The 25,696-nt window shown below is 41.0% G+C and overlaps 1 protein-coding gene across 2 annotated transcripts; it reads right to left on the minus strand.

Annotated features, from left to right (window-relative positions):
• Positions 1–1,252: 1,252 nt before the first annotated feature.
• ICE2 (interactor of little elongation complex ELL subunit 2) lies at positions 1,253–25,683 on the minus strand. 2 transcript variants are annotated; one of them, XM_064668332.1, is made up of 15 exons: positions 25,605–25,683; positions 24,578–24,682; positions 21,733–22,000; positions 20,877–20,996; positions 19,491–19,625; positions 19,017–19,133; positions 17,852–18,011; positions 16,239–16,423; positions 14,816–15,752; positions 13,403–13,581; positions 11,828–11,957; positions 6,214–6,298; positions 6,070–6,120; positions 4,782–5,037; positions 1,253–2,423 (listed from the first exon to the last, which is right to left on the minus strand). In XM_064668332.1, the coding sequence occupies exons 1-15, from the start codon at positions 25,631–25,633 to the stop codon at positions 2,232–2,234; spliced, it is 2,949 nt and encodes a 982-aa protein (XP_064524402.1). In that variant the 5' UTR covers positions 25,634–25,683; the 3' UTR covers positions 1,253–2,231. The 2 variants fall into 2 exon arrangements, with proteins under 2 accessions (XP_064524402.1, XP_064524403.1); XM_064668333.1 differs by lacking the exon at positions 24,578–24,682 and having other exon boundaries at positions 25,605–25,682.
• Positions 25,684–25,696: the final 13 nt, after the last annotated feature.

Genomic DNA, 25,696 nt, shown 5'->3' on the forward strand with positions numbered 1-25,696 from the left:
TTTTATTTATAAATGGAGTATACTTTGGTACTTCCACCCGTGACACATGAACAAAACCTTTCAAAGCACTAACTCAGAGCAAATTACTTCAGTCCCACTTAATCCAAAAGAGATCAAACAAAACATAACTGAATTAAAAAACCATCTCGCATGTTGCATCCAAACTCCAGAGTCTCTACCTGTTCTAAACAGATAAGAAACTACAATCAATATGCTATCCTTAATAACATACTAGTGTAACATAACAGTATACTATTAAGAGAAAAAAGCAAGTCTTTTAGGCATATAGATATATGGGCAAATAGACTATCCATTTCTGACACATGAAACTGCACCAGGAAACTAAATTCTGTACAAGTCTGGCAAAAGTTTTTACATATACAAACTGAAAACTGCTCTGAATCCTCCACACACAGTCAGCTATCTGGAAAAATGACTCACAGCTAAAATATTCCTATTATGAGGAGTCACTAAGGGCACTTAGGGTTTTGAATCAGAACCGTTTGTAATTTGCAACCCCCAGTTCAGCTTGTCATTAGCTTATTACTGCAGCTAAGAGAAGCAGTGGCAAAAAAAAAAAGAATAAACTGAATAACACCATAAACATATCTAACAGTTGGGGAAAATCCCACATCACAAAATGCTGTGCATTTCATGAAGAACAGTTTTTAATATACATTCACTGTTTAAGCCTGATTTTTAAAAAAAACCTCCCTTCAGGATTTTGTAACAGATAAACTCCAGTGAACAATTTCTTTGTGTTTACCCTCATGACATTCAAACGTGTCATGTCAAGCCACAGTGAGCAGAGGAATGCTGGATCAGATGTGTGTGCTGGTAACTTCCTTAATCCAAACAAAAACCTTGGAAGAACACCTTTGAGGTCCCTGGTTTCTGTGATAGCAGTTTAAGCAGTGCATCCAAACAGCTCTCCAGAACAGCAAACAAACATTGGCTCAGACAGTTTAAAATAGTTGTGTTGTTTACAAGACAAAAATGGGAAAGAATTTATTGGGCTCATTCTTGGAGCTCTCTAGAATTCACGAGCTCTTCTAAAAATGGGAAGTACAGGGAGAAATCCAGAAAATGTAAAACAGAATCACAGAATAGAATTTTCAAGCCTCGATTTCAAGGCCTGTTTGTGTTGAGATTCTGTTTGATGAAATACTCCAAGTACATACCCTAAACCAGCTGCAATGCAGAGAAACCCTCCCTCCCCAGCAACCCCACTGCAAACACAACACAGAACACCAACATTCCAAACAACTTTAATTTCCCACACAACTCCCGTGCTCCAGGAAACCACATCACACTGCTTGGCCTTTTCCTAGACAGCAAGGAACTCCTTTCCTCACTGCAGGGACTCCAAACATCACTCAAACTGCTGATGCACAGCAGAGGCTGAAGGGTTTTGGAACATGACTAAGGCCTTGATCCCATCACTTGTTCCTCCAGGCAAACATCACCACCCCAGTTAAGCACTGCTGCATCTCCAAGGGATCTGACAGGACATTCAGGCTGCAGCCATTCAGAAACACAGGAGGGAAGTGCAATAGTCATTTCTGAGGACACACCAGAACTCAAACCATTCTTGGAAATTGTTCTGGGGAAGCATAAAAGAGATTTAATTTCTTTAGCTGTGCAAAATGTAGTGGTTTAGCTGTGTGTTTCCCAGTGCAAATTTCTGGCACGTGCTATTCAAATACACACAGCTTTTGTTCCCCAAGCCTCATTTGTTACCCCAACCCAAAGAGAAAACGTTGAAGTTATTTAAGAGCTGGGAGACACCACATGTCAAAAAGGCTCGATAATGATCTTGAAGTTGTTCTCCTTATGCACAATACACAAAGCAAAATGTAGCTTTAAAATATGCCAGAATAAAAATCTGTAGCGATTCTGGAAGAATTCAGAAAACTGCAAAGTTATATTTCTGGTTGTTATGTGGAATCATAGTATTGTCACCCACTGCTTCATTCTTCATGATGGAGTTGTGCAAAAACCCCAAAACCAAGAGAAGACACTTTTCCCCTGTAACCAGCCAAGGGGCCACTTGCTTTTTCCTCTGACTGAATTTGGGATTTTCCCTTGAAACACTTCCACTGAGGTACAAAGGGGTTAAAGGTTTAGGAAATGCTCCAGCCAAGGAGCCATTTCCCTGCCAGCTTGTTCTGCCTCCTCTGAAGATGCAAGAAAGCCCCAGATTTGTTGTTGCCTCTTGTTCTTCTCCATTCCTACTTCAGTTGCATTTTGTTGTACTTAGTGTTCCATCTTTTCTTCATTTTTCTTTGCTTGCAGAAATTCTTCCCCAGCTTCTTTGGAGCCACACCTTCACTTCTCACAGGCTTTGCTGGCTTGCCTTTTGTCTCCACAGCTCCTGGCTGTCCCTCACAGGGTGTGTTCCACTGTCCTTTTGCCCCAGACATCTACACACAGAGGGGGAGAGAATTCAAAGAAAGAGCAACTCAGAACACCAAACCAGAATGAATCACCTTAAATGTGCAGTAAGCACAAACATATACAACAACATTCAGAGCCAAAGAGACTCCCAGGCCACATCTGGGCTGGAGGGCAGGCCCAGCTGGTTCCTGTCACAGTGACATCTCACCAGTCCTGCCTCCTGCTCGTGCCTGGATTTCCTTTGGCAGAACCCAACGTGCCCAAGGTAACCAGGAACAGATGCACGACTCTAGTCTGCCCTCATATGGAGTCAGGATGTGGCTAAAACGTGTACCAGGGCCTAAGAACCAGCCCAGAGCCTGCCAAGCCAGGCAGAGTTAGCACAGGGCTTTTACACAAACCAGTCAAGGTCTGCTGAAGAAAAACAGTGCTTGGAAATTTTCTCACTTCTGAAGTGTCATTACTAGCTCTTCAAACATATTAGAGTGGGATCTTCGGGGCATTTCCAAAGCATGACAGGCATCATTACCTCACCAATATAAATTATAAAGCACCATGGACTCCTAAAAAATTTCTATCAGAAGTTTCTTTAGAGGCAGACAATTCTTCTCATAATCAATTCTACATTGTTTTCAAAACAACAGCAACAAAAAAGAGGTATTAGTGACTTTAAGCTATAGTAACTTGCACTTATCCTATGTCAGAAGATGACATCAAACAGCTAAAATATTTTATTTCCTTAGATTTAACTTTGCTCTGAAGAAGTGCAGAAGATAAATGCTGTATAAAATTTTCAGTAAACAGGAGGAAGCCACCCATACACAATTTCATATTTCTGCCTGAGACATATGTATTCTCCCACAGTAAGGTACTTCCATGCCTCTACACATACTATATATGCCTTTAATATAAAGTAACTTATTATTCTTAGTTGAGAAACAGTATCATGCATCTGTGTTATGAATGTTGTGCTGCACAGGGAGCAACACAGCAATGAGAACTAAAGTTTCTGTGTGCCAGGGAAGCCACAGGAATTTCAGTGAAACTTTCTCCAAAGGTAAAGGAGAGGCAGGTGATCAATGGCAATGATTCCAACTGAGCTACCACACTTTGGAGGGCTCAAGGGAACACTGACTTTTGCTGTGGACAAACAGTTATCCCCACCTGAGCTTTGTTCAAAATTATAAACAACCACAAACTGATCCAAGACTCTCCCCCACTCCAGCTGCAGAAAGCAGGAATCACTAAGTTAAGACAAAAGCTTTCAAAGAGTGGCATGAAGGGGCTGAGGGAAGTACTAAAACCTTTAGGAAAGACTAAAGTCACTTGTTTTTGTGCCTTGCCACACACAGAAGTGTAAAAACTGCCAGTTTTCTGTGTGTGGCTGATCTGCTCACAACCTCTTGTCTCCATGACATTTGGGGTATCAAATACTACAGTTTAAGTGCTCATTGCACACTCCACAGTGGAAGCACAATCTGGATTCCTCTCCTCTACCCAGCCAGTTATTCCCAATAAACTTGTAAGACTTTAGTGTCCTAGCCCTCAAAGAAATACCAGTTTCTGCTGAAACAGTTAAGTTAAAGATTTTGAGTTCTGGGGGAAAGACAAAGAGACAAGTAAAGATAAAGGTAGAACTGAAAAAACTGAAGCCAGGTTAAAAGGTTTTTACTGAAAGCATTTGAAGAAAAAGTGCATCAAGAAAAAGCACCACCACAGAGGCAGAATCAGAAAATCCTTATAAATGCAAATATTGTGCCCATTTCAGCTGTACTGCAAGCCTATGAATTACAAAGCTTTTCATTAAGCCAAATGCCACATTATTTCTGTTGTCCAAAAGTACCACTAGGTCATATTAAAGATGCAAAACTTTGTTTTGCAAGAATTTTGCCATCAGATGAGAGAAAAAAGATTAAAAAAAAACCCAAACAACACCACAGTGTATCCCAGAGAACTGTACTAAGAGCCCAATGGATTCCCAACAGCAGAATCCACCTCCCCTGGTTTTACCTGTCTACAGTTGTGCTAATCATTCTCACTCCTGTAGTCATTAGAGAGAAAATGCCAACTCTAAGAGCCTGAGTCCTACAATCCAAGAGGCCCATCCTGGTGTGCAGATGCATCTTACACAATGTTCCATTTCCCTCTGTTAAGAGCACAACAAACCTAAAGGTTTTTCCACACTGTCATGTTTAAAGGTGGGTGAGAAGAACCTCCCCTAAACCATTTTCCAGGAAAAAGGCATTCTTATGCTTGGTAGTGGATCCAGAACTCCAAAGGGTCTCTGCTCCCAAAGACAACAGGTCACTATGTCAGTTATACACCCCATGGAAAGAAATCATTTCTAAACTACTAATCTGCTTTTCTAGCCATGGGACACTGACCCTGTGCCTCCAGCCTCCCTGGGGGGCGGGTGGGAAGGTGCAGGGCACTCTGCCATGGCTGATGTGGTAGGGCAAAGGAAGGCTGGGATCCAGGGGCACCCACGGCACGGACAGAGTGGCAGGGACAGCAGGCAGGTCACAGTGAGCCTTGTGTAAGTTATAGGATGATCTTGTGCTCTTGTCAAGGGAACTCTTGTAAATGGAAACAGAGGAATCTCCTGCAGCATGAGACAATAAATAAGAGCCCTCCTGCAGACTAAAAAGAGAGAAGATCAAAATGAAAAACAGTATTTAAATGGGTGGTTTGGTTTTTTATTTGATCTGAATAGCTATTATGTTCTTAATGCAAAGCAAAACATCTTTAGATATTTACTTATCAGTCCCTGTTTTATAAAAAGACTGTGGACAAGAAAGCATTAATTAAACTGTATTGATAAATACATACTAATTACTGTGCTTATAATGTATTCTTAATGTACTAATTTATCAGCAATGTACAGATTGTCATCATATTCAACTAAACATGCAACTGAAAACCATCCACATTGGGCAAACTCCAGTTCCTTAACCAGTGTTTTACAAAGCATAAATACATCTGTGGACACAGACACAAAGCACAGACATGCTTTCAGTATACACTGGGGCAAACAGGTTTGCAGGAAGGTAAATGTCAACCAACTGCCCAGTCACAAATCATGAAGCTACAGAAATTATCAAGTGTAGGAAAACTCCTCTGTAATTTGAATTCTGAGACTTGCACTCAGTGTAAGAAACCTGCTTCACAGAAAACCTAACCCACTTGCAGCCTGAAAGCCTTGAAGCAGCTAAATAAAGGAGCAGGGGAAAGGCTGCAGTGTTGTACAGAGAAAGATATGCTGGTTTAAGTCAAACTAAGCAGAAGTGAACACAAACAGTATTATTTCTACAAATTAAGCAAAAAGACTAACAAAAGCAGATGCCCAAATGTTACATGTCAGCCTATATACATAATATTCCAACTCACTCCTGCAAACTGTTCAATCAGCTCAGAAGGGTCCAGTCTCCTCTCCTGAAAAACTGGTTCATAAAAATCAAATTCTTATTATTTTGCATCATTTGGACAAACCCTGTAATGCCGAGCACATTTTATACAGAACTGCATTATGCCATGATAGACCTAAGAGAACCTGTAAAATATTTCATGTGTCTGAAGAAATACAAATCAGAGTAGACAAGCATTCTACAGAAAACACAGGATTAGCTGGGGAATGTTGCAAATAAACACAATTAACAAGAGTTGAGGACTTACTCAGACACTTTCTTCAAAATGTGATGAAGTATATTTAATGAATTTGCAGGCCTGTGAAAGAAAAAAAATACCAAAAGTAGTAGCTTTGCAAGGCTTGTTAGGGTTTCAAATTCATTGCTAAAAAGACTTACTAAAAATACTCACTTGATCAATCCAAGTTTTTCCCTTAAAGTTTCTGGAGAAATCTTTTCTAGCATAATAAGCTTTGATGTGAAAACATCTATATGTCCTGAAAAGAAATGCAATGAACACACTAAAAATAAAAATGAACAAATGTAAAAGCACAACATGCAGGTCTAATGCATTTTTAAAAGAATAAAAAAACTGTACTCTTTTAAAGCACAGAACAGTGAAAAGTATTTATCAATGATGCACAATAACAGTAAAATGTAGAGCTGCTAGAAGCACAGACATCCATAGCTGGACAGTCTTTGTAAACCAGGGGGATGCCCCTGACCCCAGGAAATCTTACATTTTGGGTGATGTGTGGGATACACAACCTTATTTTCCCATGGCCTTCATCTCATCAGTTAGTTTGTATCTTCCCAAGTTCACCTGACCTTTGTCACTGTGATTCCTCACTGGACAGATCAAAGTTGACTTTTACAACACATTTACTTCTGAGTTTAATATTCTTGTTTTTCTATTCTGATACATTATATGAACAATTGTGCTATTCCATTTTACTGGGGATTCTGACTTTTGTATCTTGATTTTTTCCCTCCTCATCCGAAAAATCCCAACTTACAACTCAAGCCTTGCTCCTGGCAAATGATTAAAGACTATTTGCCTTGACAGAGTGAGGAGCAACAATTCCAAGCTCTCCTCATCTCATTTTTAAAATGAAGGCTGCCCCATTTCCCTTGGGAAGCACTAAAGATCCCCAGCACAGCCTGGCCATGGGTGTGGGGACCGTCCCTCACCCCTGGTTCCCTCTCACGTCCGAGTTTTCCCAGAAATCTGTTCTGTTCCAGCTCCCACGAGGGGGATGAGGAAAAGGCAGCATAATCAAATCCAGCCTACTCAGTGAATTTACTGCCTTACTATAAATCTGCCCTCCCAGAAGTGTAAATGCTTCAACTGCACAGTTAAAAGTGCTGAACCAAAGCACTCCACCTCCCAGCTAAACGTCACTGGCAGTTCATGTCTTGTGGAAGAAGACTAAGTAAGAACTTTCACTTTCCCAAAGAAAAAAATAATGCACCAGGATAACTGATTTGTTTTAAACACTGCACATTTGTTACTTTTCTTGATATCCATATTTTGTGCAAGACTAAGCAGTTAGATTTAATGTTCTGCGTTGCTCACTAGAGGAAAAGGGACTTGGAAGTCATCATTCAAAAAACAATTAAAAAGAAATCTGAGTTCTGTATTCCTCATCAGCCTCTCCTCAAGTCACAGGCTTCTCTATTTCTAAACTCATTGACAACATAATGGGGAAAAAGTAAAATAATAAAAAAATATACCTATGAACTACTCCCATCTAACTTATATAATTGTATCTTATATTTGAGAAGTGACCAACTGAAAACACCTGACATTCAGTGAGTTACTCATACAGTAACATACAGGGTTTTTTCCAACCCATTTTTTAAATAATCTTAATTTAAAGTGAATTCAAGTTAAAGTAAACTATTCTTGCACAAGGTTTCTCTTAGGGACTTAATGCAAACAAGTGAACAATGGTCAGGGTAAAATGCTCCCATTAATCAGCAAAGGTTATCCCAAGTTTATTTACTGCTTAGATCAAGTACAAGTGCCTTATTTGGGACACTTGTCACAGAGATTAGTCCCTTTGCAGAGGCAGGATTGCCTACCTGAGCAGCAGGGGACTTAAATCACCAGGCAGGCAAGGTGCTCTAACAGCAAGAGGAAGACAGAGCTCCAAGGAAGACAAGCTCCTTGTTTGATGATAGAACACAGAAAATAAAAACCTCAACCTCCTGTCAGCCCTTGCAGCTCCTGCAGGAGGCCCTGGGGACACTGGGGCTCTGAGTCACCTCCTGGGCCAGCACTGCTGAGTCACCAGGCTGAGCTGAGATTCCTCCCTCCAGCACTGAGCAACAGCTGTGGGGCACACTGCCCAGAGAACTCTCCATCCACACTTATTTGACAATACAAAAGATGGCTGAGATGGCGAATTAAGCCTTTTCAAGGTAAAAGAACTTCTAAGCTGTTCCACCCTTCCACACTCATACCTTGGGGTAAATTTTTAAAAAAGAGTTGTAAGTCTATGGCTTTACAAAGAGTTTGATTTAAAAACTCCTTTATTATAAAACACAATAATTCACTAAAAATAATTCAAATTATAGCATAGTCTCAGAAGTCAAGTCTGCCTTTCTGCTTACACCAAACACATAATTGCAGTAGTCTTACTTTCAGGTATTAGATTAACAAGATATTCATCAGAGAATGAGATATTCAACCCATTTGAAGCTGTCCATAATTCCAGGATATTATCACCCTCGGAGAATTGTCCCTGGAGTTGCAGGACAAAGCTTTCTGTTGTAAAGAGCCCACAACATCCCATTTTTTCATAGCTCCCTTGGATACACAAACTGAAAGGCAGAATTTCACAGCTACCTTGCAAATTTTCCTCAAAGAGAGCAGAAAAAAATCCCTGAGTAGAGCATGATAACAGTGTCCTATTAAAGGCTGTGGGAAATGCTCTGTCACAGAATGGGTATTACTTCCACATGTTTTTTCATCTAGCTCTGTTAGAAACCACATGGCAGTACCAAAAATCTGCAGTCCCCAACTTGTCTACCCGAATAAATAAGAGTGTTCTGTCAGTATCAAAAGCTGGCAACATGTTGGGAGTCCCAACTCTGTATCTGTAGCTGACTTCCCCCCCCCCAGGCTGGGAGTACAAACTGACTGTTGAGGACAGGGACAACCCCCAGTGCCCCTGTGCCTCCTCAGAGCCCACAGAGCCAGAACTCCCGTGGGCCCCAGGGCCTGCTGCTGGAAAAACGTATCCAGGAGCTGCCAAACAAACAGCACTGGAATAACCAGTGTTTCTCAATCCCTGTTTCTCTCAAACACATGAACAGAGTGTGCTGAAGGCCAGGCCACTCAGCCTGCCAGCCTCGGGCCCTGGGCCTGTTCCATGAGCAGGTACCCAGGGAGGAGACACAGGAATCCTCTGTATGGGCCAGGGATGGCTGGTGGGGCTGGAGCAACCCTGCACAGCCAGCCTGCTTCCTCCTGCACTGCAGGAGTGTCCCAGCCTGTCTTCTCCTGCACTGCCACCAGTGTCCCAGCCTGTCTTCTCCTGCACTGCAGGAGTGTCCCAGCCTGCTTCCTCCTGCACTGCCACCAGTGTCCCAGCCTGTCTTCTCCTGCACTGCCACCAGTGTCCCAGCCTGTCTTCTCCTGCACTGCCACCAGTGTCCCAGCCTGTCTTCTCCTGCACTGCCACCAGTGTCCCAGCCTGTCTTCTCCTGCACTGCAGGAGTGTCCCAGCCTGTCTTCTCCTGCACTGCAGGAGTGTCCCAGCCTGTCTCCTACCCTGACAGCAGTCTCTGTTCCAAGGGGTGCTGGCTGAGCAGCCTCCTGCCAAGCCCTGCCTCAGGTACCCTGTATCTGATATCTGATGGCAGATCAGACAGAGCTCCACTGCTCCCTCTGTGTGCTCAGCAAACACATCACTCTCTCCCTGCAGTTCCACTGCTTTTGATTCCGGAAATGTTATAAAACCCTTGATAACATTTTCTCCAGGCAGCCAAATTGCAGTGCAATTCAATATACTGGGCTGCTTGTTAAATAATAAGAGAAGAAATGGTTCTCTATTGCACAGTAAGATATACTTAGAAATGGAGAACTGTGTACACAATTAGCTCTTTGTGAGGTTTTTTTTAAGGAAGGAAAAAATCATAGCAAATATTGCTTTTCAAGTTTAAAATTAGAAACATCAGTTCCATTAAATATGGAGAGCAGACAAACATGGGATCAGCAAAACTACTACCTCAAATACACTACATTTCACATAAACCCTATAACTCTGTGGTAGGATACAACACTTGTATAGAAAAATTATAAAGCTGAAGTGGGCATTTCTAAAATAGCACTCTGATGTGAGTCAGCAACAGCAGAACTGTAACACAGTGCACAAGTGGAAAGGTTAGGCAACCACAGGCCACCACTGCTGCCATAACAACCCTACAAACCAGGCTTTTCCTACAGGAATGCCAGGCAGCCCCACTGCAGAACATTCACTGCACAAACAGCACCACCCTCACTCACAGCACGTGCCAAGCATATTCTAAATATCAACCAGCCACCAAGTTGCAAATTTTCCCTTTTAAAACCTCATTAATTACAAGATAATTGGTATCAGAAAGCTCTCCGTGTGTTAAAAGGGTTGTTAAAAAAACCTGGCCACATTATTTATATGCATTTTTAATTTCTCTACAGAACATACATCCCAACAGACACAAACACTTTCCTGATGTTAAAATGTCATTGTACAAACATGAACACAGCATTTTCTATGGGACACTTGTCAGTGAAACTTGCCTCATAACACTGCATTTCTGACGTGCTTGGCTTATGCCATTTTGAATAAATGGCCTTACAAGTCTATCTTTCTGCTAACATTCCCAGTCTTTTAATTCCTCTTCTATTGCCTTTATTTGCTGTGCTCTGGATTTCAGCTGCCATCTCTTCTACACAAGATTTGTGGTTTCCTGCTCCATTCTCATGGAATGTTACTTCCAATCCATGGATTCCATTACATTATCTCCTGTTTCCATCTGCAGGAGAAGGAGTACCAAGACCATCTCTTTGACAGAGATGTTTCAGGTCATACCATATATTAGGAGATTAAATATCACGGATCATTTAGAGATGGACAACGGAAAACTTGGAAAACACACTTAAGTGAAATCATCCAGTGTTCAGAATTCCTGAGGAACTCTCCAGCTATGGGAAGAAGCTCTCAGTAATATTGTGCTGTGTATTTTTCTTCTTCCTATTAGGAATTCCAGTACTGCCAAGCCAGAAAATTGTTTCCAGCACCTCAGATATGAGACACTTGTGAAGTGTTTTCAAAGAGTGTAATTTCTCCAGTTTTTCAATGACAGAACCTGGTTTACTCTCGTGCTTGGTTTTCCTCATTGTATCTTACCTGTCCACACGTTATCAGTGTAGGAGTAACATTATTTCTTGTTTTCAATGATAAATAAATAACATTTGGCCTTTCCCCACACTGCAAGCTGAAAGGCCAAAGAATCAGCATCCTCTGAGCCACATACCTGCTCCTCTGTTCTTCTTCTATTTTGGTACACAATAACTAATTTATTTATAATGTTTTCACAAAGTGATAAGATATATTCACAGCTCACATTTCATCAAGAAGTATTTTACCACTCCTGTGATAATTCATGATGCATATGAGACATTTAAAAACCCAAGAGCTAAAAACTCCCCCCAAACCCCAAAGATACTTTAAGTCAGAAAGATTTCTAACTTCAGAGAACTGAATCCACATTACAGACACATTTGTCTTTAAAAGAAGAATAAATGCAGTTCTGCAAAACAAACATTAATGGATACTATTTATCTAAATCCAATGTTGGAATACCCTCATTCACCACCCAACTCAAATTTTAGACAAAACACATACTCAAAAGTGGAAAACAAAACGGGAAAGTTAAAATAAATAAGGACATATGGCCTAGACCTTTAACAAATATGTATCTCCTCTGTTCTACATACATACACATTTCTTAGGAAGAAAATCAACACATGAACTTACCAATATAAAATAAACATTCAGAATGCAACAAACTCTCTGTCCACAACTGACACACTTCACTTTCTGTCAGAGCTTCCACACCGTAATAGGCCTGGTATTCTAGTTTGGGCAGCAGGAATATGGGAGTAAGCTGTAAAAGAGAGAATAAAAGAAAAATCAGCACTCACTGTCCAAAAATGTCCACAATTTAACTACATTTTGTAGTTTATAATGCCCACAGTCCCCCACCATAGCTAGAGCAACACAGACATTACACAGACTTTGTTTGATGGCTCCCACTCTGTGAAACCCACAGTACAAACCCTGGGGTACAGAGACTGTATTAAATAGAGGAGGGTGACAGGGACAAAACCAAAAAAAAGAACAGTGAAAAAGGACAGGCAAGCTTTTACAAATGATAAAATTCTGCTGCTGAGTCATTTTTACATGCAACTAAATTAATTTGAAGTTTACACTTCTGTGCTCTACTGCCCTCTGCAGCAATTCAAGAAAAAATACATTGTATTTCTGATCTGCTGATTATTAGTGGAATCCTGCCATTTATTCCGCTTGTGAGTATCTCACTTGAAATCAGAACCTAATGCTTGGAGTCTCATTTGAAATTAGAGGCAAACCTTTGTGTGTTAACACTGACAGAGAAAACAAACCTCTTGTCACTGACAAACCACAGCTGGAATTGCAGCAGAAATTAAAAAAAATAACCAAGTGCTCAGTTTGCAAATAACAACCCAAGCAGCTATTCACAGGCCTTTCTGAGCAGTGCATCACTAGCAAAGGGATGCTATTTCTTCAAAATAACATTCTGAGCACAGAATCTTGGTCAGGAACCAGAGCTCCGAGGATCCACTTCCTCTCCAACAAAGCACAAGCACCTCCCGACACAATCCCAGCCTGCCTGCTGGAATTCTGTCCCCTCAGGAGGGACACACCACATCACACGTGCTGGATGCCTCAGAGGACTGGACAAAGCAATACATGACTGAGCATTACAGAATAAGCTTCCTTTCTCCTATGTTACAAGGCATGTTTCCATTAGAATTGCATTTAAACCACTTTACTCCATAAGATAAACCATTTGCTAAGATAATGTACCCCACAGTATCTTCAAGCAGAATGAATAGGATCTCTTTTTGTGTCCTGTGTTGTTCATTTTATCTCCTACTTCTCTGCTTAACCAGGCACAACAGCGAGGCTGAATTGGGCTTGGAAGTACTGAAGATCATGAACCTTCTCAAAGCCTTGGGCCAAACCCCCATCACTGCATTAACTGTTAAGAACAGCTCAAACTGACCTGAGTTGACATGAGTACCATTATCCCTGCATATTACTGCAGTAAAAAATGGAGATTCATACTTGCTTATTTTCTAATCAAGCAGCTTTAAAGTAATCACAAGTTATTCTTCCCTCTCTTCCTACAGCAAATCTTGCCTTAAAGAAGACCCACAGTGCAGAGTTGTAATAAAATGCACAAACTGTCTGAGTGAAAGCACAAATGCTGTAAGGGACTGGGAATGCCAGAGACGCCACTTGGGCACAACTGTTAAACAAAAGCAAGCCCCGAGAAGCTAAAAGCACCTTTTGGGTTTTTTTCTTTTTGTGGTAGCGTGGCAGTGCCCTCACTTTGTGGACAGTGCAGCGCAGCAGGAGCAGCAGCTCCCCCAGGCTGAACAGCTTGTACACCACGTTGCCCTCCTGAGGGGCTCTGTACTCTGAGGGGGCTTCTTCCAGCAGCTCGAGTTCACTTGGCAGCTTTCCTACAGAAAACAAAAAATACAGGAAATCACAAGCTTGTACATTTTTTACCATGAAGCTAATTAGCTTTTTCCCTTGTAGGATGTTTTTTGGTTGGTTGGTTGGTTTTTTCCTAAAATTTGTTTTGCTTCCTGAGATTTTCAGGTGGAAACTATTTCATTAGGTACAAAAAAGTCACTTACATATTAAAAAAAAGTTTAAAAACTATTACATTTGGAAAATGCTCACTTTATTAAAGAGTGTATTTTTAAATAACCCCACATTATTAGATTCCTCATACAAATAGAGCTGTGACTCCATTTTTGTAGAAATGTTACAAATACATTTAACATTAAACTTGGAGCTTCTGTGCATTTTGAACATATTCTGAAATGTATACTGTGGGAGATGTTGTCATGCAAGGGACTGCAAGTTATTTTCTGTTAGTAAAATATATAACTTAACTCTGGCTTTCTGCCAAACAGACATACAAAGAGGTGTCAAACTGTATCATTATGCTTCCTATTCTCACACAGTCACGCCGTGCCAGCATATCGGTTTCACTATCTCTATTAAAAAAAAAATCATATTTCTATTATCAAATACCTGAATTCCAGACTCTGCCTGTTTAAGAGACAGAGAAACAGGAAGAGTATAGTGCTGCTCAGCCCTTCAGACTGAGGGAGGAGAAGTGGTCTGGCAGTGACTACTGAAATTCAGTTAAATCAATAAAAATGTAGGAAGTGGTAACACAATTTCAACTAAATTAGTTGTGTTAATCTACAGATTAAGTAATCAAGTATTAAGATTAATTCCTACATGATCAAATGCATAATTTGATTATATTTTTATTCTACCAAAAAAGTCAAATAGTTCCATTTTTGATTGACAAGAATCTGTTTTTGCAGACCAGACTACTAAAATATTTGAATTTTGGTGCAAAAACTCATTTCACTACCAAATTATTTCTTTTCCTTGCTTAAAAACCCTGTGCATAACAGCTTTTTGTTTCCCTACAGTAAAACAGTATTTCACATTCAGCTCTGTGGACAAAAAGCTCCCAAAATGTTCCCTTATATGTGCAAGACAGGAATTAACAGCACCTTCTCTGTGGGAGAATTAAAGGCACATCTCTAAGTAAATGTAACAGGTGTTCCATTACCACATTCTTCAGATGAAGGATTCAAATGTTTTTCTGTGAAATTTTATCAAAAATTGGACATTTTCCTCCTCACCCAATGAACACACTTAACTTACTCTTTGGCACTCCCTCAAAGAGCCAGGTCCAGGTGTTCCTGCTGGGATTGGAGGCAGGGGCTGGCCCAGCTTCTGTGCTGGAGGTCACCAGTGGTTTTGGGGACGGAGGCCCCTGGGCTGGCACAGCATTAGGATTGTCACAGCTCCCCACTGGCTCGGGAGCTTTTTGGGAAGGTGACTTGAGAAGCTCAGTTTGCATTTTCAGAATCTGCCCCACAGGATCCAGCTCTTTGGATAACTTCCTGGTGGGTTTCCTGCAGGCTTTCTTTCCCTGATCCATGGAATGGGAGCCATCAGCCACGCCTGCTGAAGGGATCTGGGTGGGAGGAGGAGATCCTGCAGGCTCTGCTGAGCTATCCTGGGCAGTGGCTGGGGTAGTTGGTTGGCACCAGTCAGTGTTTTTACTCTCTGAATCAATGACCAAACGTTCCTCATCCGTGTCACTGCTGCAGAAGGGAGGCTGAGTCTCGTGGCTCTGGGCAGCATCAGACTCTTCCTTGTCACTGACTGCATCAGGCAGAGGATTTGGGTTTGTTTCATTGTCCAATACTTCCTTGGTCCCAACACCCTGTGCTTTGTTCAGTCTTGTCTCCACTGACTCACCGGGGGAATTTTCTCCGGGGCTGAAGCCTGGAATGCCATCTAATGATGGAAGCTGCAAACTGGCACATGCTGAAACTTCCTGCTCACAAAGGGGGGTTTTCCCTTCTTCATCTCCACTGTTTATAGTGGATGTAATTTTCCCCCCCATGTTTAGGCCATGAGATAAAACTTTAGCAGTGTTACTAACTGCAGGAAAAGTACTTTCCACTTTAGAAGTTCTTGAGAGCTTGGCAGATGCTCCAAAAGTTTCCAGTTCTGTAACATCATCATCAAAGTCCATCCCTGTGTCATCTGGAAGGGGAATCTTCCTGCACTGGTAGGTATCAGAGGACACCTTAACACAGGGATGAAAAAGTAATAATATTAAGAAAAACCAACCAATGAAACAACCACAAAACCACAAAAAAGGCACAGTCAAGTTGAAAACATGAGAAATGTTCTACTATCCATATTCTGACTGTTGGGAAAGAGGGGCAGTAATGGAAAAAATGTTCCTGTTTAACATGGAACAATTGAGTTCTAAGAATTGAAGGCCTTTCCAGAGGGAAATTAAGTTCAGAGAACTTTTCCCAGTGAAGTAACTGATCCAAACACATCTTTTAATGAAGTCAGCAGTAAAGCTGAGGTGCCCATGGAGTAGAAGCATTTAAAGGAACTGTACGGACACTTTATAACAGGGTCCATAACTCAGTAGTAGAAAAAATGTCAACAGAAAACCTAAATTTTCCTTCATTATTAGAAAAAAAAAAAGCAATTTAGGAAATAGAACACAAATTTTTGGTTTTGTTTGTTTTATTTAAGAGTAGGTGAACCTACATACTTCCCACTGGAACAGATTGTCCTCAGCTGGTTTGTCCATCCATACATCAGAAACTGAAACATAGGATGTTTTAGTTGCTAGGAAATCCATTGGAATTTCATGGAAGATTTGATTCCTCTCTCTTACTGTCATTTCTTTTCTCAGCAGAGGTGAATCAACATAAACCACTTTAGCTGGTTTGCTACCTTTTCAAGAACAAAAAGAGATTGAGTACATATTAAATGAAAGGAAGAAAGACTGTTGTATAATGTAAATAATAAATCTTTCAATTTTCAATTATGGTCAAATCCATTCCACATTCACAGAAGAAGAAATGAAAAACGATCCCCTCATTCACCAACAACAGAAAATACAAGTATGTGCAGGTGCAGTGTGAGTGATGATGGGCTGCAGCACCAACACACACCACGTTACCAGCTGAGCACATTTCAAACACAGTTCTAAATAGGCTATTTGGAAAATAAGAATTTAGGACCCATCACTTCTTACACTGCATTTTATCATCAAATGTGTTCTGTTCTCCAAAAAGCTCTTTTTTTCTCCCTTGGGTAAGAGTCAGTTTTTCTTTGTTAAGTCTCACTGCCCAGAAGTGAAGGCTGCACTTGTTTGTCTTTAATCAGTCCCTGTGTCTGGGCTCTGCTGCTCTTCCCACCTCACCACCCTTCCATGGGAACAAACAGAAAATCAAAAACTAAAAATCAGAGTCATGCCCTGCCCACATCACACAGAAAGCAAAGGCACACAGGGAACACAAAAATAAATTCATGCAAGGGGTTGGTCACAGGGAAAGGTGGAAAAGGAAGGAGCAGAGAAACCCTTCAAGAAACACTAGGTATTTCTAACACATTCTGAATGTCCTTTAGCTGTTCACTTGGGATCCAAAATTAAGTTTAAAAACTGTAATGCTGATAACAAAAGGAATCAGGCATATCTTTACTGATAAAGCAATTTAATTTCGTGTTGGAAAGCACAAAATTGTAAAATTTGCAGATATTTGATAGCTTATTTACTATCTTCAAGTCTGCTTTAGAAAGCACACAAGGACATTCCAAGACAACAAACATTATAAACACTCATAATGAATAAACCCTGGTGTATTTTTAAAAAAAAGAAAAAGGTTATCAGGAGAGGAAATCTATATTCAGGTTACTGAAGGAGGGCTTGACAACCAAAGGAAAGCATTCAGATGAATTCATCAGTTTATTAAAAATATTTCTTGTTGCAAATGGGAAAAGTATCTCCATGGATGTCCACTACTTTTTAACTATTCTATGATGTGAATAGATACTGTTAATTCCAGAAAATGTTTGCTCTTTTCTTTTTCAGAATGGCTCTTTTTTTTAGCTTATTGAAATCGGTTCACTTGATAATTTTAACAGCTTCATGCAGTTGGTTTCTTTCCAAGGATCACAACTCCCAGTTTTGAAAAGCAAAAGGATATTAAAGTGCTTTTCTGGTTTGCTTTGTTTATTCCCTGAGTGGAAAATATCTGTGTGCCCAAATGCAATGTTTATGGGGATAACTGTAGAGGTTGGGACTACTCCCAGTAACAAGGTGTAGAAAACTGTAAGAAGTGACTCCAGATCAGCTTTTATAACAGAAACATCCCATACCTGCAACAGTGACCATTTTAACACAAACTGGAATTTCCCATTGCTCCTTGTAGTTTAGTCCATGATTATTCAGTAAAGTAAATAATGATTGATTACTTAGAACAACTTGAGGACAGTATTTCAAAGCAAGTTTTTCTGCATTTGAATCTGAACTAATATCCTAAAGAGAAAAAGAAAAAAAATTATTTCTTTTAAAGTTTTTTTTTTTTTAAGAAATATACAGATTTAAATTTACAAGAAAAACTCCAAACCCAAACAAACATGGATCGATATCCCCCCCTCAAAAGTCCAAATACCACCACAGTGCTTCAGAATGAAATGAAAAAGAAGAAAACTCCCCTGAAGGTTTCTGGCTAAATCTTATGCAATCACATTGCAGCATGAGATAACATATCATCTTAACTTGTACTTTAGTTCATTCCTATAAATCTGAATCACTGGGTTGAACAGGAATTTAGATGATCATGAAATACAGGAGTGCACTGAAGAAAAAAAACCCCAAACCAGATTAACTTGCAAATATATATTACAGATTTTCTTATGAGTTAAGTAATAGCAGAGTAAAGATGTGTAATATTGAAGTATGGTTAGAACTGCCCAGTTTCAATACCAATTACATATAAAGAACCTCAAAACAAATATAAAACCATGAAGAATACAAATTCAGAACTGACATGATAAAATTGATAAATGCTATGAGGACACATGTCCATGAAAAAGGACCAAGAAGATAATGCAAGCACCATGAGAGAAGGAAGGAAAATCCAGCTGTGCTCATGTTTTCTGCCACCTGAGACATCACCATATTCTGTTTACAACTGTAACACCTCTTGGGGCAGAGCCCATTCTCCTGCATCTCCTCTGCTCCTTTCTTCAGCAAGAGTGTCTTTGCAATCACAGTGTTTCTGTTCAAAGTTTGGGGTTTGATATGTGAACAAACTCCTTAAATTAGCTGATAACAAATTATCTGGAAAAAACAGTCCAAAAAAATCAGTTCTAGAGAATGCAAAACTCCTTCATTTTCAGGGTGGAAGAACACAAACAAACAGCAGCTATTTAATGGTGAGGTGGAATGGAATCTAACAACTGTTCAACCCAGAAACAGGATCAAAGGGCACTTGGGTACAAAATATGCCTTCAAAATGCCAATGAGAAGGTAACTTACATTATGCATAATCTGAGCCTTTTTTTCTGGAGTTATAATAGATGTCACAGTTTCATAATCTGTGGGCAGCTGAACGGGCATGGCAGGGAAATCTGTTTTACCTCGTCTTGCTGTACCCTTGGAGAAAGCAAAGAGAGTCAGGAAACAGCTTTAACAGCATCTTGCTGACCCAACATTGCACTTCTTGTGAGGAAAAACACTCATAATTTATGCAGCAGCATTAGAAAGTTGTGTTATATGAAAAATATACTATTACTGTAATCTTTTTATGGCAAACATACAGTGGACAGCTTTACTACCAAAATAATTTTATTAAAGTTTTAATTAATAATTTTAACTATCAATTATAACCCTTAGTCCATGCACTGAATAATAGCTGCAAAAATCCCAAATCCTTGTGTAACACAATCCTGATGTAATTCTACTTATTTGAAAAAAATAAACAAACCACAAAACCAACAGATAAGGTATTACCATTGCAAGAAGATTTTTTTCCAGCCTGAAGGTCAGCTGTGTCTGGAACTTCCCCCCCATGATACTCATGATCTCCTGGAGCGTGTAAAACTCAGGATACTTTTGCACATGTCCAATACAGGCACGGAGCAATTCCTAAGGTAAAAACAAAAACTGTTTATGCGTTTGGATCTTTCATAAGAATTTCATTTTGAAGTTTTTTCTGCCACTGCAAGTTGCATTTAAACATTTGCAGATACCTGCAAATCCACCTACTGAGATTTACAATGTTCTTACAATCCCTGGTGTCAGAACTGACACATATTCTAAATTCTCCTCAGCCCTCCATATGCAAGACTAACAATGTATGCACACGGGCTCAGACCAATCACTAAAAAATACGGTTTAGTACAGTTTGAACTGTGCTAAACCAAGTCATTACTTTATTATCTTTTAGTGGAACTAGTATTTTTCTGTGTTACCACCCAGTTTACACAGGCCTAGGTAAAAGGCACAAAGGTAAAGACAGGATGATTCCACTGGTGTTGAAACTCACTGTCATGTCAGCTCCAGATAACTTTTATATCTGAATTATGCATTTAAGACATTTCACTTCTATTTAGTAACTAGACTGAATTATTTTTGCAAGTATTGTTTAAAACTAAATATGTGCCCCTATTTCATTTTTAAATCTGCGTATCAACCTTACAATAAACAGGATTTCAAGTTTGGAGACACATTTTGTGACCAGATGACAAAATCACTTTGAAAAATAGACACAAGATATAAAATTGCAAAACCAATCCCAATTTTTAGGGAAAAGAAAAAATGCAAGCAAGGTTTTTGCCTGAACATGTGCCCAAACTCTGCATCAACCCATTGATGGGAAACTTTAATGAACCTCTATTCTGGAATTCCTTTTCCAAAACCCAAGAATGATACATGAAGTTGCATTCATGTTTGATCTTAGAAGCACCAAAGTGGATATTTAACACAGCATGAACTTGCAGATGATTATGATTAAAGCCTGAGTCACCTCTGATTAAAGAGCCTCTGTAACATGCTACTGTAGAATTTAACATTCTGTCCAGTGGCGTGTATCTAGGAGCAACTTCTTAATGTAAATGCACACCTAAAATGCAACTTCTCTGTTCCCAAACAGAAAGATGCACTTTATTTAATTGAGGAGTAACTATTTTCACATATTGTGTTCAGTGCCTTCATCTGTATCATACCTAACTGGCTACAATGAGCCACAGGCCAAGGGAAATGCCACCCCTGTCTCATCCCAACATGCAATCAGCACAAGTTCAGGGACCAGCACGTCCCACGGGCAGTGCCTGTGTATCTCCTACACAGTTCCAATGGGATTAGCTCAGAAAAGATGGAATGGCACCTGGCACTGACCTCAGTGTAACGCAGTGCATCTTCCGAGATGGCATCGTAATCCTGGGCACAGCTTCTCGCAGCGTTCTGGGCAAATTTCATAAATTCTGCTATTTCATTGTTTACCACTTCTTTCATTTGCTGGGGAGAGGAAAAATCTACTTTTAAAACAGAACAGAATCCTCTGTGCTGGGTATGTAACCAGCAAAATTTCCAGAGAGGCAGTACAGGCAATGGTACGAGGGAGGGCGTGGATTCCACTTGCTGCTCAATGTGGCAAATGCTCAGAGGTTCACTCCAGGAAAAGAAGTTTTTGTGAGGCCCATTTCCTTAAAAAAAGAAATCCCAAACCAACAAAACACCACCACCCAACAAACAGCAAGCCTCTTTTGGTATGGTGCTTTATAAAAAGAAAGGCTGCAAGACACTGTTGATGAAGTTTACATGATAAAGCCACAAAGTATCTGACTCTGACTTCCCCAGAAATTGTACCAAAAGTAACAACAACGCAGTAGATACTCATGTGCCCAGGAATGACATTCCCACTGTTATGGCATAAAACAAAGGAATTAGCATTAAAAAGGAAGCATGGGAAACCAAATGGAATGGCTCAAAACCATTTGCTGTTAATAACACTTTACAGGATTCAGCTCAAATGATACTTCCATCCAACAAGGCCACAGCCATTTAAACACAGGGCTAAGGCTCAGCTGCAAGGGTGCACTCGAGCCCTTCTACTTCTGTGAGCACTGATGTGGCAGCACATGAACAAACTGAATTTAAAAACCAATGTTCCCACCTTCCCCTTTATTCTCTGTAACAAAAAAATTGTATGGCTCCCTTTGTGACACTGCTGTGTCCATAGCTGTGCACTCACCAAATATGTGAACAGTTCCCTTTGACTTGCTGCATTAACCTGAAAATGGTTGATTTTTTTTGAGTACTTAGTCATCAGATATAAGTATGTTTTCTGCTCCTTCTCAGACAGACAAGAGGTGAATGGATAGGGGAGCCTGGGTTCTGGAAAAGGATGATCATCACTTGTGCCTTTGGCCTCCGCCTCAGCTGACTCTGTGGCCTGCACGTCACAAGGCTGCCTGTTTTCTGAAGAGCTTCCCAGGGCTTCCACATTTTTCTTTGCCTCTCTGAAAGAAAAGTAACAAAGAATCTGCACTTTTCACATAAATACTAATATTTGTCAGAATTAATAAATAAAGGCAGTCATGCAAGCCTAAACTTCAAATTCAGCAAAATGCTCTGAGAGACACTGTGCTCTTCCAATTCCTGGTCTGTGCCAGAGGATTTCTCTTATTCTGAAACTCCACCTGGACAGTCAGACTCACCCTCAGTACCAGCAGAAGGTTTGCCACTTGTTTAAAAACAGGAAAAAAAAAGTAGTGAGTTTTTTTCTCCTTAAACAAACCGGTGTCTGTATTAGTCTGTATACTCAAGATTGAGGTAACAAGCCAAATGTGAAATGGATTCCTTGCTCTGGAAACACCCATCATTAATGAAAAGATAAAGAATCTCCACATTTCATCACTCACTGACGGCTGGTGTTCAGTTTGCACTCAGAAAGGTCAAACTTAAAAGTCAGTTATGATAGTAAAGGAGAAAGGCTTTTTCTAGTTAAGTCTTTCACTGTAAAAGAACAAAATTTAAATTACTTCATTGTAACACCAGAAACTGTAGATTTTAATGAAGAAATTCTTACAGAGCACACAGTTTAAGAGTTTAATTTTCTACTTTAAATAATGCTGGAATGAGCCACCACAAATGACATTTGGCCAGGGCAAGGGGCACAGTTGCCCTAGAAACAACAAAGCTGGTTCTTAAAACCACTCCAGTACATGAAGGCCAACCAGCTCAGCCCTGCTCTATTTAAAATAATTGTTCTTAAGAGAGAAAATACTTAAGGCAGACAAAATGAACATTAACTGCTGATCTTGGAAAAAGCATATTTTTAAGATACTATTTCAGCAGTAGGAAACATCTCTAGTGTCATTCAAACCCAGCAGTATCACATCCACAGCTCTTAATAACACTTCACAGCTGTCTCTCTGGATACAGGGATGTGTCCATCCCCGTGGCACAAACTGGCAAATTTAATTAAGCTGGAGCAGCGACAAGATGCTGACTCAGATATGCCAATGTAGGAACATCAAGAAATTCTAGCAGCTCAAATTGGCTGCATTCAGCACTGAATGAAATGGCAGCACATCAAGATCATTTCAGTATGCAGTGCTGTCACAGGCTTCACCGGGGTGCAAACCAAAATAATCTGACAGAGCTTTTCTGCCCATATTTACAGCATTATCCTTCACTGGAGCTGACAGCTTAAATTTGCCCCTTCATTTTATCAGCACCCTGCCTTCACAGCTTCTACACCAAGACTTAAGTAAATATCTATCAGAAACCCCAATATAAAAACTGGCAAATTTCCTCCAGCTTTTCCTTTCACATTTGCTCCAAGAGGTTTAATTTCTCTACCCCCTGACTATGGCCAAACAATCCAGTTCCATCGGTTCCTGATTTTTCCCAGTTGCAACCTCTCTGGCCTCTCCTGGCTGTAAACCCACCTGAACCACACACAGCTGAACAAAATCCCACTCCTGAGTGTCTACTCCAGACACCCTTCAAAGGAAGAATCCTACAGTAGTATCAGGTGTACCAGCAGCGAGCTGTGAGGGCTGTGCTCATCTCTTGCTGGTTCCAAGGAAAGCTGCTCCAACAGAGCAGAACCAGAAAAGCCTTCTCTGGTTAAAGATGTGGGATAGAGAGAGCAGGTATTCCTCTCAAGTGGCATGTTCTCACTGTCAGTTCATAAAAATACAGTAATTCCCCTTTTGCACAAGTTACCTCCCCCATGCTGAACCTCCCCCTCGGGGCACAGGAGCTCCGTGGTTCTGTGCTGTGCCTGTTCATTCCCCAGGAGACACCTGCACCTCCCTACTGGCTTCACAACTGCTGAGGAAAACCAGTGGTCTAAACACAAATGCTCAAATCCAGCAGCACCAGACAGGCCTTTCACCATGCAAAATAAACACTGATTCTGCTTCCTTAAGGAAAAAAAAGGACATAAAACCTGCAGAAACAACACTGCCTGTACCACCTGTGTTCACACAGTTTCATTTCCCTGCCTTCAGCTAACACTCTACAGAGTTTCTGCAATAATCAAGGAATTAATTGTATCTCCACTGCACCTATGGAGTTGGGTTTATGCTCCTGTGCTGTTGGGTTTATGAAAACAGTGCTGGCTACTTCCAAAAGACAAAAGTGAAAAGGATTTCAATGTACAGGACTGTCACCCTTCTACAAAGTGAGAAGACATGGACAGACAGCGAGACATGAATCCCTAAAAAGCATTAGGTCTGGTTTGTGGGTTACAGGCCCCTCACCCTGACCAGTTAAGGGTGTGGGTCAAACTTCATCCCTCTTTGGTAGGTAAGAGAAAGCAAAAACAGGCACCAGCCCCAACAAATAACCCAACCTCTATCCCAAAACCCTCAAAATACCCCCTTCAAGACAGAGAATCCCAAAGGGCCCAACCTGGACTCCTCCTGCTCTCTGAGGTGTCACAGCAGCTGAAGCACAGACCTGCTGGAGGAGTCAGTAACAAACCCCTGTGTGCCAGAGAACACCCAGCTTTCCCCAAAACAGTATGAGAATCTGTCCATGGGATGATAACAAAGAGCACAAGGTGACAACATAACACAATATACCTTCTCGATAAATGCCACAGTTCAGACAGGCTCGGAGACAGGGAATATTTGTCATAAAGTTCGTGTGAGAAAAATACTTCTTTGCCATTTTTTGGTGTAATATCCCTAATAAAAAAAAAAAACAAACCACAAATACATTGCAATACAAAAAATTCAAAGGCCACACCTGCCCCCAAGAAACAAAACCCAGAATAATTTATAAAATAAGAGGATGCCTACACAGCGTTTCCAGATTTCCTCCTTGTGGAAGTTACAGACATACTAGTTCCCCCTGGTTTTCAACAGTGAAATACACATTCCTTACAGTACAGAACAGTTTCACTAATGCAATATATAAATTCTAGATGTGGTGAGAGAAACTGATGGTAGTTACACACTTTCATACGTTCATCAAAGAAAACCAAACTTTGGGTTGAACTTGCTGGAATTTTTGCGAAAGACACACCTTTTTTCCTTTTTGTTGTTTGCTTTTTTTTTTTTTTCAGAAAAGAGTTGGTTTTGTTTTCTACACTGATCTTACCTTCAATATTTTTTTTTAATGTAGCCCTTCCAGTGAACAGGGTTTATACGACACCAACCCTCCTAAGCTATTGTGAAAGGTGTAAGAAAGGATTTATTTACGTCTTACCTCACAAACTAATTCAAACCCATCCCACCCCTCGGTTAAAGGAGCCCAATTACGTCTTTGCGGGGCGTTTCGTGTTAGAAACACGAACAACGCCACGGCCCCGATTTCCAAGCCCTCGCTGTCCCTCCGCCGTGGGCACACACGGACACGGAGCCCCTCAGGGAAGGGATTCCGCTCCTCCCGCTCCCGCGGCGGGAGCGACAAGGAACGGCTCGCACACCCTCCCGCCCGCCCTCAGCGCCGGGACGGCGCCGGACGGGGCGGGGACTGGGTCTGCCGTGCTGCCCCCAGACTGCGGCGCGTTCTACCCCCGGCAGGGCAGCGCGGGGCCGTGTCTCGCTGGCCCCGCCGTGTCCCGCTGCCCCCGCCTGGCTCGGCCGGCACAGAGTACTCGCTCACCAGCTCAGCGGCGGCCCCGCGGCCGCCATCTTGGAAGGCCCCCTCACGGCACTGGCCAATCAGCGCCCGGCGCGCGGGTCAGGTGCTCCGAG

Source organism: Pseudopipra pipra, chromosome 12, assembly GCF_036250125.1.
Source record: "Pseudopipra pipra isolate bDixPip1 chromosome 12, bDixPip1.hap1, whole genome shotgun sequence".
In the NCBI taxonomy this organism is placed as follows: Eukaryota; Metazoa; Chordata; class Aves; order Passeriformes; family Pipridae; genus Pseudopipra; species Pseudopipra pipra.